Source organism: Patella vulgata, chromosome 4 (genome assembly GCF_932274485.2).
Source record: "Patella vulgata chromosome 4, xgPatVulg1.2, whole genome shotgun sequence".
NCBI classification, from domain to species: Eukaryota; Metazoa; Mollusca; class Gastropoda; family Patellidae; genus Patella; species Patella vulgata.
In genome coordinates this window covers 55,693,702-55,706,675 of record NC_065882.2, presented here as the reverse complement: position 1 = coordinate 55,706,675, position 12,974 = coordinate 55,693,702, and the positions used below count along the sequence as shown (strand labels likewise).

The following is a 12,974-nucleotide window of genomic DNA, read 5'->3' as shown; positions in this document are numbered from 1 at the left end:
ATTAATGCTTCCACTTGCAAACGAATTCTTGTTGTTTAGCTGACGGTGCCCTAATCCTATAGGGTGACTATAGATAGACATCTTGTGGAATCGGCGGCGTATACGCTCATGCCCATCTCCGACGCGCATGAGTGCAACTTGATGTAGCATTGTTTCATGTGTGGACAGTACAAAGTACAAGTTACAAGGCTTAAATAGTGAAGTGGCTAGGGAATAGATTCGTCTTTTTTTCCCATCATAATGCCTCGCTCGCCATGACAATTTTCGAGTCGCATGTTCAAATGGTTTTTTTTGCTCGATTTTAAGGCTCTTTTTCAACGATTTTCGAACGTTTACTTAGACGAAAATATCAGCCAAATAAAAAAAATCCCCTCTCAGCGGCTTGCCCCGTCTCCACGGGCAGTGTCCTCGTTTTTCGGCGCCCCCCTCCCCACTTTTCAAAATTCCGAGATCCGCCCCTGGTTTCGTTTCCCCAATATGATTGATTACAGAAACAAATCACTTGATAGACGACTCCTTTGGGTTGAATCAGGGGAATTAGTTGCAGTTGGCTTTTAATAACAAACATCATAAAATACAAAACAATCCCATAATAACCACCACGGTTACATTTTAGCAAAAAAAAAAGGGTAATGATTTAAATTAGATCTCTTACATCAAGCGGTTGCCATGAAACATATGCCCACATTTTGCAAGAGACGACGGAGAACAAGTTAAAAAAGCGATTTTTTTTCGTACAATCAGAGGCCATGATCCAAGATGTTACGTTCCCACAATATCAAAAGGAACTATAATATAAGATCTTTGGGATATAAACCTATAATTCAATTTTCGTCAAAATCGGATAAAAAATTGTGACTTGTAGAGCAGTGGTTCTTAACTGGGGGTACGTGTACACTATATACGAGATATGGTGTCAAATTGTCGGTGTACTGCACGAGATATGGTGTCTTTAGTCGGTGTACTGTACGATTGTACTTGAAAGACTATTTATGTATTCATTATATCTGCGTATGCATTCAATGCATTGTATAAATAAACTTACAATATATTTCATTTCAGTTATTATATTTCCATTTATTTCCTGAAGTCATTTTGACAGGGGTACGAGGAAATACTATGAAAGCTCAAGAGGCACGAGTACATAAAAAGGTTAAAAACCACTGCTGTTATTTATTTATTTACCCTTTTATTGTTACGATTTAAAGTAAATGTGCTATAATTGTAAAATCTTATAAATTCCCCACGTACAAAATATTCCAAATTTTAATATTACAACTTGTTTTTGATATAACAATAATAACATTATAGAATTTGTTTGTTTATTGGGGTTTTCTTTTACAAAGAAACAAAGTATTTTCGATTAATTATATATATATATACAAAACAAACCCATAACCATCACAATTATAGCAGAAATTTAAGAAAATAAACATTTACATAATAAACAAATGAAAAAAATTATCAAAACTTATTTAACCATTTACGGTAACAATATAAAGCAAATATCAAGGTGTCATTGGAAGATATGTCTCAAATTTTGCAAACAATCTAATATGAATTCTTGTTTTGTATATATACACTGCATATTAAAATCACAGCAAATCGAAATTATATTTTTACCGACATGCAAAGACCTTAAAAGCACCCGACGATCAATATCGTGGCTATGCATATATAATATATATTACACAATACACTTATGTATAGGTCTAATAATAATTGGTAAAGAAAAATATATAAAGTAATAAGAAATATACAACTGCTATACTTCTACCAGCAGCAAAGTAGCATATTTTAACTCTAAAATCAATGCTAACAAATCCCACTGAGAAAGTTTTAACAAATTCAAGCAAGTTTTAAAAACTGTTTAGCTCTTTAAAAGTAAAACTAGGAACAGAAAGTTAACTCTACACAATCATAGAATGTGTTTCATTTACCACCAACATATTCTTAAATAACAATATTGGTGTCAGTCATCATCACATATGTGATAGAACTGGTTAAACACATTCCAAATATAAGTTTAACACAGAGGTCATTGCTACGATAGATGAGCAATACAGGTGTCACGAATCGGAAGTGACGAACGCCAAAGGAAAACACGAGTTATCCCTCTATATAACTGACTGAAATGACGAGTGATATCAGATACACGGCCGAATTTCTGCTCACTAATAATTCCTTCGAAGACCAAAAGTTGTCATATGGGACTGTAAGATGATATCTGACAATTCAATAAAGTAATTGAATGTCATTAGATAAGAGAACACGAGAAAAATAGAAATAGTCCGTACATTCCCTCATTTTTATTCATTCTATACCTTATAAAAACATGGTAATGCACGGACTTTTTCTGTTTTTCTTTCGTATTCTCTTATCTAGTGGCAGTCAATTCTTTTGATAAATTGTCAGATATCCTCTCACAGTCTCGCACAACAACTTTTGGTCTTCGAAGGAATTATTAGTGTTTAACCAGTTCTATCACATATGTGATAATGACTGACACCAATATTGTCCTTTAATTCGATTACTTTCTGTCAATATGAGTAATTATTTTATACTCGAGCAATTATTAGCCCCCTCGAATGAATATTTTACACGAGTACTTAATATGTGTCCTTGTTTCCAACACCATCATAACCTTTCATCAACAATCTTCCAACTGCATAATAATAATTTCACCGTATATTATTGACTATATCTAAATTAATTATATTCAGCGTCTTTAGTGTCCACAGGCTAACTAAATTTTCATTTTAAAAAACCCACAACATTGTCCTACAAATAAGAAGTTAGAGCCAAATTATATTAACGCAGTGGCTATTTGCCACATGTTTTTAGCAAGAATTTCAAAATAGCCTTACGACTGCAGACCGCAATTACCACATGAAATGTGTGGTAACCTGGTATCTCGGAAACCGCTATCCGGAAGTGGTCCAAATTTTGGCTACTCTGCGATATTATTAATGTTATCATATTCGGGAAGTTTCAATGAAATGTGTGGCAACCTGATATCTCGAAAATAGCTAAACGGGAGTGGTCGAAATTTTAGCTACTCTGAGATATTATTAATGTTATCTTATTCTGTAAATTTCATGGATATCGGTTGATAATATTGCGGTCTGCAGTCGTGCCACATGAAATGTGTAGTAACCTGATATCTCGGAAACTGCTAACCGGAGGTGGTCGAAATTTTGGCTACTCTGAGATATTATTAACGTAATTATAATCTCCAAGTTTCATTGAAATCGGTTGATAATAATAATTGCCGTCTGTAGTCGTGCCGTCTTCATTAGCCCAGTTTAGGAGCAGAACAGTAGGACGTTAAATCCCATTTTATTTCTGTAGCCGTGCCGCATGAAATGTGTGGTAACCTGATATCCCGGAAAACGATATCCGGAAGTGGCCGAAACTTTCCCTACTCTAAGATATTATTAACGTAATCATAATATTTAAGTTTCATTGAAATCGGTTGGTAATTGCGGTCTGCAGTCGTGCCATGTGAAATGTGTGGTAACCGGATATCCCGGAAAGCGCTATCCGGAAGTGGTCGAAATGTTGGCTTCTCTGAGATATTATTAATGTTATCATATTCTGTAAGTTTCATGGATATCGGTTGATAATTACGGTCTGCAGTCGTGCCATGTGAAATGTGTGGTAACCTGATATCCCGGAAACCGCTATCCGGAAATGATCGAAATTCTGGCTACTCTGAGATATTATTAATGTGATCATATTCTGTAAATTTCGTGGATATCGGTTGATAATTATTGCGGTCTGCAGTCGTGCCACACGAAATGTGTGGTAACCTGATATCTCGGAAACTGCTAACCAGAAGTGATCGAAAGTTTGCCTACTCTGAGATATTATAAATGTAATTATAATCTGCAAGTTTCATTGAAATTGGTTGGTAATTGCTGCCTGCAGTCGTGCCACATGTAATGTGTGGCAATCCGATGTCTCGGAAACTGCTGACCGGAAGTGGTCGAAATTTTGGCTACTCTGATATATTATTATTATCTTGATCTGTAAGTTTCATAAAAATCGGGTAACGGTTGACAATTGCGGTACGGTTGATAATTGCGGTACGGAGATTTGCCACGTGGCAAATAGTCTCCGAATTGTCTTACCACATGTGGCAAATATCCCCAGCCTTATATTAATCGTCCATATGTGATTATTTTATATCAATATTTTAATAATTTCTCTATCCTATAATGTGTAAATTCCCCGATTAATTAAGAAAATATTAGAAAGACATTGACATACAATGGGCTGAAAGTAATTCTGATATAAAGGGGATATTTTAACGTGCAAATTATTCAATTTTACGGTCAGTTTTGGCTTACCTGTAACTGTGTTTTAAATTGGCCTATATGTGATTATATATTCAGGGTATACCTGGTTGTTATTAAATAAAACAAAAATCATAGGGTTATGCTCATTATCTACACAAGAATCATACAGATCACTTGATGGGTTAGACGGATCCTTTAAGGGTGGTCGGGCAAAACTTCGATGTCCCGTGATGCTATCACCTAACAGGGCCCTGACAACAAACATCTTCCTCTCCTTGTCGTCGTTGTTGCAGTATCTGTTTGACAAAAGTGACGTTTTGGCGAAGTAACCCCCTTTACCAAACAAGGTACCAACTCTGTTTCCTGCTAAACGACAATCAAATCCCTGTCTAGCTATAGCATCTGCTATATTATTGTCAGTACCGTGATACAATCGTATGTCTTCTATTGGCCGTTTCAATTTTCTGTTAAGTGCAGCCTTGGCTCTGTTGATAGAATAAAAAAAAATTATTGTTGACTGTAGAGGCAGAAATGGGGCTATGGTAGTAGTAAAGGAAATTCCTCTATGAGTACCTGCTGGTGATGCTACTGTTGGCTTCGACGCGGACCTTTTTTTCGGCTCCTCAAATCCAGGTCCAGGCTATCGTCCAATGTATATCTATGAAGCAGGTTATTATTTCCAAAACATGTACTACCACTTAACATTTAAGGAGTTCACATAGCTATAACAATTTTTTGTTGCACAAATATTCTTGTTACTTGATATATTTCGGGGTTTTTTTTCTTTAAAGTGTTATGATCAAAGTAGATTGCTATTTGATATTTAACAAATGAGGCAATACGTTATGGTTCCAGTCTACTCCACTAATTCCAGGTTTCATTAACGGGGTTTTCACGAATTCCGTTTATCTGCCCTTGATCGTAGGTTGATTCTTCGAACCAATAAAAAACAAACAGTTTACATACCAGTCAAAGCGTCATTGCTTACGTTTACAACAATAATCTTCGTTGTAATAAAATGTCAGTTAATTGATTCACTCTGAACCAAGATTTTAGCGATTGAATTTTCGGCCTAGCCTCGATCATCATTACTAAAGCCAGTACGATAAAATGCATAGTCTCGATTATCCATTTCATAATTAAATCATGAATGGAAGTCGAACAGCAAATCGGAACCTAATCCAATAAACATCGCAGGGTAGCGATGACATCAAGTTGATTATGGTCTGGATAAGTTAATTAATGTCTTATTAACAATTTCGGGCCTAAAGAAGGACCTGTAATAGGCAGATTTAGCTCTTGCATAATGTATGTTTAATAATTTAAATAGCATTTGAAGCCCCCCCCCCCAAAAAAAAAAAAGACCTGCAATTGGCAGATTTGGCTCTTACATAATGCATCCATAATTGTATTCTGTACTTTAAACACACGCTATGATATAATATATGTGTGCATGGCCGTGTAAACTATTGCATCTAGAAGTATTAATTAATAATGGTGTTATTACCCCGTTTACACTGATGCCCCACTTTATAATTAATTTATGATGATAGGTAAGGCGTAGCCGTCTATATTTTTTGTTATAATTTGATACATAGTTGTTATATTATCCCATAATTTTCTAATATCATATTTCAATTATTGTTATAATACAATGCCGATACAGTCACAAAACCTATTTCTGTGATATATTTAAAGGAGCTAAATCGCTAATATTTGGGACCTAGAAATGGGTCGAAATGCATATAATAATGTAATCTGAATGTATATAAACTGATTTACATTCAATCGTTTCCGTTTTTTACTCTATTTCAAATCAGTTATGTTCGGCGAAATACGCCCGATTAAGTCTCAATCGAATGGCAATCTCTAGCGTCTGGTTATTCCAGTCTATTGCGCATGCTCTCCAGGTAAGAATATGGCGTCACAGTTTGACATGACTTGTGGAATATGTCTAGCCTCGTTCTTCAAGTACCTTGTTACAAATGGCATTAAAACGCACTATGGTACACGATTCGTGTACCAATATGTTTATATTGGATATCAGAAGCCCATCTTTTCCCGGTAAGATCACACACCAATGCTGATTTAAATTGACAAATAATTCGTGTTTTCAATGCGGAAGACGTTTGATGATATTGAGTTAGAGACTGAGCTGCTTTAATCCAAACGCGTTAATATAACACATGATATTGTGTTACTTGGTAATTTAATTGAACCGAAATAACCGTACAATTATATTTATCATTAACCCTTGTAGACCCAAGTCTCTAACTAATGCATTTTGTATGAATGGTTTAAGTTTACAAATCATTGAGTATGTTCATGCAAAATAATGAGGTATTTATTCCCTCTGTTTAAACAATATTTTATTTCGAATACACTATGGGATTTTACAAGATTAATATAACGACTTTCAAAACAAGCCTAAAATGTTTTCGTTGGGATCAATATAAAGCTAAGCTTTCCTATATGTATTCTTGATACCATTAGAGATAGTGAAGTATACTCTGTATTCTTGATACTATTAAAGAGAGTGAAATACACTATTTGGTGATACCATTAGGGGTAGTGAAGTATAGTATATTCTAGATACTATTAGAAATGGTGAAGTATACTACATATTCTTGATACCATTAGAGATAGTGAAGAATACTTGTATTCTTGGTATTGTTAGAGATGGCGAAGTATACTATATTCCTAATACCATTATAGATAGTGAAGTATACAATGTATACTTGATAACATTAGATATATGGAATTATACTTATATTATTGATAATGTTAGAAATAGGGAATTATACTATGTATTCTTGATACTGTTAAGAGGGAAGTATGCTATTTTGTATCTCGTTTTCAACATTTAACAAACTAAACGCAATTAGTTACATCATACATTAATCGACAGCTTATTCATTTACCTTTACCTTGGCTCCTCTTGGACTGATTTGTGGAAAGTTGTGTAAAAATAGATCTACGACCTATAGATCATCCTAAGTTTCCCCAGGGGTTAGTGGAGTAGAACGGAATGATACCACTGGGGATGCTATATATTATGAATCTATACTTACTCAAGGAATGCCCTCCAAAGCTCTACGTTTTCAATTCTATCAATAGATCGTACTACAAATTTTTCTTCTGATTGAGATATATCTAATAAAAATTTATCTCTAATTTCTGTATATTCATCACTGCATGTTAAAAGCTAAATAAGAAACGTGATGACATAATATTATTCATTAAAACAATCGCTATTTCGCTGGCCAGTTTATGGGATGACACAGCTCTAGGGCCCTGTCCCTGTCCCTGGACCAAGAGAATGGTTTCTCGCTTCCACCCACAGCAATTTAAAAGATCAGGATTTTCAGAAAGGAAAAATACTTTCATAAAATTGAAGCTGTACTTTGAATGAAAAGTATTTGATCCAAGAGATATAGTTGTTGGTTGCTGTGAAACCACTGAGTATGAAGATGCAGTTTTCGCCATCCTCAGTTGTAACGTTCGCTTCTACGATCCACTAATCCCTGGTTCCATTCACGGGGGAGTCACGTAGTCAAATCATACGCCCTCGGTAATTGTGCTATTTTTATCGACAGACAGACAACAAAAAATTCGATAAATAAGCTATTGGGGCGAAGGCAGGTAACTCGCATTTTGCTGAAACTAAAATTACCGGATCATTGCTGAAAAATTTGTCGAAATACTTTAGGGCATCTTTTTGTGTGCATGTCATTTCTTTGTTAATAAATTCCTTGCAAAATTTCTCATAATCGAACGTACTATTGTGGTGAACATAAACAATGATGCTAAGACTGGTAGGTAATTTGTTCGTAGAAACAACCTACGTGACAAATAAAATCATTAAGGGCAAATAATATGAATCGTGAATACCCCGTGAATGGACCCGGGGATTAGTACAGTAGAACGGAACGATACCAGTGGGGAGGTTCATTAGCATAGGAATGATGAAAGAGTCTTTCAGTTTCTTGAATTATCCGTAATTTGGGGAGATGCCTTCTGTGACAGTGGTCCGATTCACACGATATTAGTTATAGTTATGGCTTGATGTGGTCTTCACACCAGTTGACAATGGTCACATCTCCAAACTGTGTGTTGGACAAAAGACCATTAATTAGTTCTGTTTTGTCGTCATTCAGTTTTAGCATATTGGAAGACATCCATTATAAGAAACTTCTGTAGTTTAGCAGTGGTCTAATATTAATTTTAGAAAAAGCATAGACATGATACTCAATGCCGCCTATACCAGTAGAACAATGGAAATGCTTCGATGACAGGAGCATGCCTGTGATTACTCGTACAGAAAAATAACCTAATAAATCTGCCTTAAAGAGTGAATGGGCGGATCCAAGAATAATGTTACAGTACTTACCCGTGTCATTCGAAAATGTGAGGAAACATCACCAGAGAATTCCCATGTCGATGGTGTGGCAAGTTTCTCAGCCTCCTTTATGAGTTTGACTTTATCTTTTCTAAATTATTGAAAAACATTATTTTACTAATAATCTATCGATATCTTTGTATTGTAATGATAAGAATCTTTTCATTTTGAAAATTTAGGTTATATAAAGTCATATTCAACAGACAACATCCACGCGTGGACCGGGCAAATTGTCGTTGAATTATAAACATGTGAAAGCAAATAATACATATACCTCTGTTTGAGAACAGCCTTATCCACAAATTCCGGTCTTCTAGCAAGTTTCCGTTCCGTACCTATGTCTTTATTTACTTGGACCATACCAAAGAATTTAATTAGATATGCATTGGCTAAGGTTTTGAATTCTACAGTAACATCAGTGTCATTTAGGTAACTCTTCTCAATCTCTGTGGATGTTATACTAGCCTTGTAACCAATGCCATCCTGAAAAAAATGTTTCGGTCCAAAATAAAAAATTTAGTTATATTTATAACATTACATAACATTAAATTTTTACTTCAGTGGTCAGTTTATATAATTCTATTTACTTTGTCATATTTTCTTTCTTTTGATACATTAATGTCGATTCTGTAATGAAGAAACAGCATTTTGATATTCCATCATTCTTTATCATCAAGTCGTATTTAATTTTCCTAAGACATAAGCCGTTACAATTTAGACTTAGAAGCTAAGTATTAAATGTGACCCTTTTGTGTTTGCCGATTACTCAAGATCAAAACATATGGAAAATAAAATGGGAATAAAACTGTCTATTTATCAAATTGATAGATTCATCTCAAATTTTGTACATAATCTTAACTCTTTTTTTGTTTAAACATGTTTTATTGCAAAACCTTTACAAAGGAATTAGGATAATTTATAGGAATTATGATCACCTTCTCCCCTCTCTTGACAGTATTGTCTTGTCAAATCAAATCGAACCAATCTGAGACTACCACAAAATGGCTTTGCTCCTTTAAATCTATGTCAGTAATAAACAAGTTAACATTGGATGGTTATGTAATAATAAATTCCAATTGTCAAGTGAGGTTAGAAACCAATCCGCTAATTTGTAATGCGTCCCGACATTGGATACCACTCGTATGTTCCTACATAATATCCACATGTTAAAATGTTTAACTTACTTGTTCCCCATAAGGAATCCAACTATCTTCTGATTTCCAGTACCATATCCATTTTGTGGTAAACGGAAGATCAAGGTTACTAGTGTCGCTGGTAAAGCTCAGTGTTGATAATCGACGGATCTTGGGATCACTTTTCTCAAAGTTGGTAAAATCAATTCTCTTTATAGTGCGTGTAGATCTACATGTAATGGTTTTATTATAAATAATAATAATTTAATACCGGATATCAAACCTACAGTACAAATGTTAGATACATTCTCAAAAGCAATTTTGTTGTCAGCTCTGCTTTTCACGTAAACGTTTCTCCATCAGGCGGTCAGGGGATTATAAATAATCACACAAGGATTGTAAAAACTAGCTCTGGACAACTCCATATAATTTGTAGACGGTTTGAGGGCGATCAATAACCCCATTCAAAATTTCTTTCATTTCGGTTTGACAAAAAATTACAGAAAATCAAAAGGGTTTATATATTGTTCGATGAAGTGGAAATGAACGCGATAGTTTGCAATTCTAACTTTTGATAGGTTTCATTCCTATAATTAGGGAATGAAAAGTGATGCAAAGCTAACCATAAGACTTTAACAAGCAATCTTCATTACGAAAGGGTGCAAATGTTGTGTTAACTCCCCAATTAATGATGTTTTATAGTTTGTCATTGATAAGGTAACTATTATGCTACCGCGTACACAACACTGGTCTCTACTTATACAGAAACAATAGTTTGGATAAAGTCACCATCAGAGCCACCAGACAACAGTCGGACTTAGAACGATTAAATAAATATGATAATTACCCTTCTGTTGTTTTGTAATAATGCTCCTCTTTAATATCAGGTGAACAATAGTTCCTCTCAATATCAATATTAGTTTCTTCTGCAAAAACCTGCCATTTACCATGGTTATCTTCATACTGCCACTGGTACAACATACGACTGTGAACGTTTTTACATTTCTTATACCAACATTTCCCGCGTAAATGAAATAGACAAATGTTTGGAACTTCAACAGATTTTCCCTGTGGATTATTCTTTGGTTTTTGTTCTCGCTGTCGTGAAAGTCGCGGGGCTATTTTAAGGGCTTGCTTGTTTTCAACTCCACCGGTTATTTCAGCATGTGGTATCTGGGTGCCTGCGGTGCCAATAGGTCTATTCTTTGCTTCATAATGTGGTAGTAGGGGGCCTGCGATGCCGGTTGGGATATTTAATTTCCTTGCTTCATTTTGTTGTATTTGGGGGTCCGTGATGCCAATAGGTCTTATCATTGCTTCATTATATCCACGTTGTAGTGAACGTCGTGGAGCTATCTTTGGGGCTTGCCTAGTGTAAATTCCATCTTTTGTTGCAGTTTGTGCTATATGGGGATCTATGATGCCAATAGGATTTATCATTGCTGCATTATGTTGTATTGCCATTAGGGGGCCGGCAAAGTTAACAGACCCATTCCTGACTTCATTTTGTTGGTCTGTGATGCCAACATACCTATTCCTTGTTTGGTTTTCACGTTGTCTTGATAAAGATCGCGAATTCTGTTTTGGGGCGGCTCGATTTTTGGGGCCATTTTGCAGTATTAGAGGGTCTGCGACGGTAGCCTTGTTCTTTTTTCTTTTACCAAACATTTGATACAAACTTCTTAAATTCATTAAAATGTCCTGTGGGGTTCGTCTAGTATCGAGGCCATATTTTCTCAAAACTCCCTGTAAATGTTGGACGTCGTGGCTTTTATCACATTCATCCCCACGTCTACAGGTGCCGTAAATATAATTTCGGCAAATGTGAAGCATTTTGCAAGTATTATCCATACTCTTGCACCCGTCATCGTTATAAAAGAAGCAAATTCTAGGGGTGGTCCATTCCGTTCTGTTTGATCTAAGCCGAAATAAACCTCTAAGCTCCCCATCTGATAAAAGTTCAAGATCCAAAGATCTCAGCAAATTTTCGTTGTGTCCTCCATCATGCATATTATGTCCAAATCTGCACGATGTCGCTTGACACATATCTGATAACAAGTAAAATTTGCAAATATGAAACATTTGACAATAGATATCGTTACAACCAGAAGAAAAATCGGGACATATTTTTGCCTGAACGACCAAATCAACATCTCTGCAGTCAGAAGATACACGAAAGCGTTGCAGGTTTGACCGAAGAATTGCGATAAAATTTGATCGTTCTGTTTGTCCTATCATATTTCTTAGTTTCTCTGTGTCGATAAACACTCGATTATCATCCATATTGCCATATCGTACAATACTCATCACAATATGTTTCACATAAGAATTATTACTAGAATAGGCCATCATTATACGTAATATCTACTATAGTATCAAGCTCGAGTGTCCTATAGTTAACATATACACACTTACTGCTAAATTATCTCCAAGGTTTGTCAGTTTTCTTTAAAAAGATTGGTTAATGTATTCCGTATTGTGAGGCCCACATATGCGTCCAGATCCATATGATAAAACTAAACCAATCGAATAGTCCACCTTATTCACCGAAAACACCCTGTGAAATCGAAAGTTAAATTCACGGAATAGGGCTAAAAACTATGGTGGCTGATAGTGGCCATTTTAAATCTCGCCCTTTTCATAACGCGACAACACGACATCACGACAGTATTGACGCAATCATACGACACTAAATTCTGTCGTATCATCGTGTTATTTTTATCGTAACGTCGAGATGTCGACTTATTGTCCTAGTCTCTTTCTACAAGTCACAAAAATACAGCTGTACTCATTACATCATATATAGGCCTAAGTAGTAGATTTGATAAATATAAAAGAGATAGTAGGAAAACGTTGATTAATTATTTGTTTTCTCAAAATAATGAAACATTTTGTGTCCACTAGTGAATTATATTTGGTATTATATTAAAAAAATCTAGAATTACAATAGCAGGACCAAAGTGAGTTAGCTAAGTTAATTCCTTGAAGAAAAAGTGGTGTCGGGAGGTATCGAACAAGTAAGCATTCATTGCCATCTGTACGACACCCACCAATATTTATAGATGACTGGAGCTATAGTTTAAAAGTGATTTCAGAAGACAGGGTGGGAAGGGGATTGTAAAAAAACCAAATCGGGTCACA

General features: G+C 35.3%; 1 protein-coding gene across 2 annotated transcripts; it reads right to left on the bottom strand.

The window, feature by feature from the left end:
- Positions 1 to 1,169: 1,169 nt before the first annotated feature.
- Positions 1,170 to 12,435, bottom strand: LOC126817944 (protein mono-ADP-ribosyltransferase PARP12). 2 transcript variants are annotated; one of them, XM_056100674.1, is made up of 6 exons: positions 10,681 to 12,435; positions 9,885 to 10,062; positions 8,975 to 9,183; positions 8,692 to 8,791; positions 7,373 to 7,506; positions 1,170 to 4,786 (listed from the first exon to the last, which is right to left on the bottom strand). In XM_056100674.1, the coding sequence occupies exons 1-6, from the start codon at positions 12,183 to 12,185 to the stop codon at positions 4,366 to 4,368; spliced, it is 2,547 nt and encodes an 848-aa protein (XP_055956649.1). In that variant the 5' UTR covers positions 12,186 to 12,435; the 3' UTR covers positions 1,170 to 4,365. The 2 variants fall into 2 exon arrangements, with proteins under 2 accessions (XP_055956649.1, XP_055956650.1); XM_056100675.1 differs by lacking the exon at positions 7,373 to 7,506 and having other exon boundaries at positions 4,630 to 4,786.
- Positions 12,436 to 12,974: the final 539 nt, after the last annotated feature.

Coding starts and splice junctions, on each gene's coding strand:
- LOC126817944 (XM_056100674.1), bottom strand. CDS start 12,185: ATGATGGCCTATTCTAGTAATAATTCTTATGTGAAACATATTGTGATG. Junction 10,063..10,680: donor TATTACAAAACAACAGAAGG/GTAATTATCATA, acceptor CATTACATGTAG/ATCTACACGCACTATAAAGA. Junction 4,787..7,372: donor CTTTGGAGGGCATTCCTTGA/GTAAGTATAGAT, acceptor TTCTATCAACAG/AGCCAAGGCTGCACTTAACA.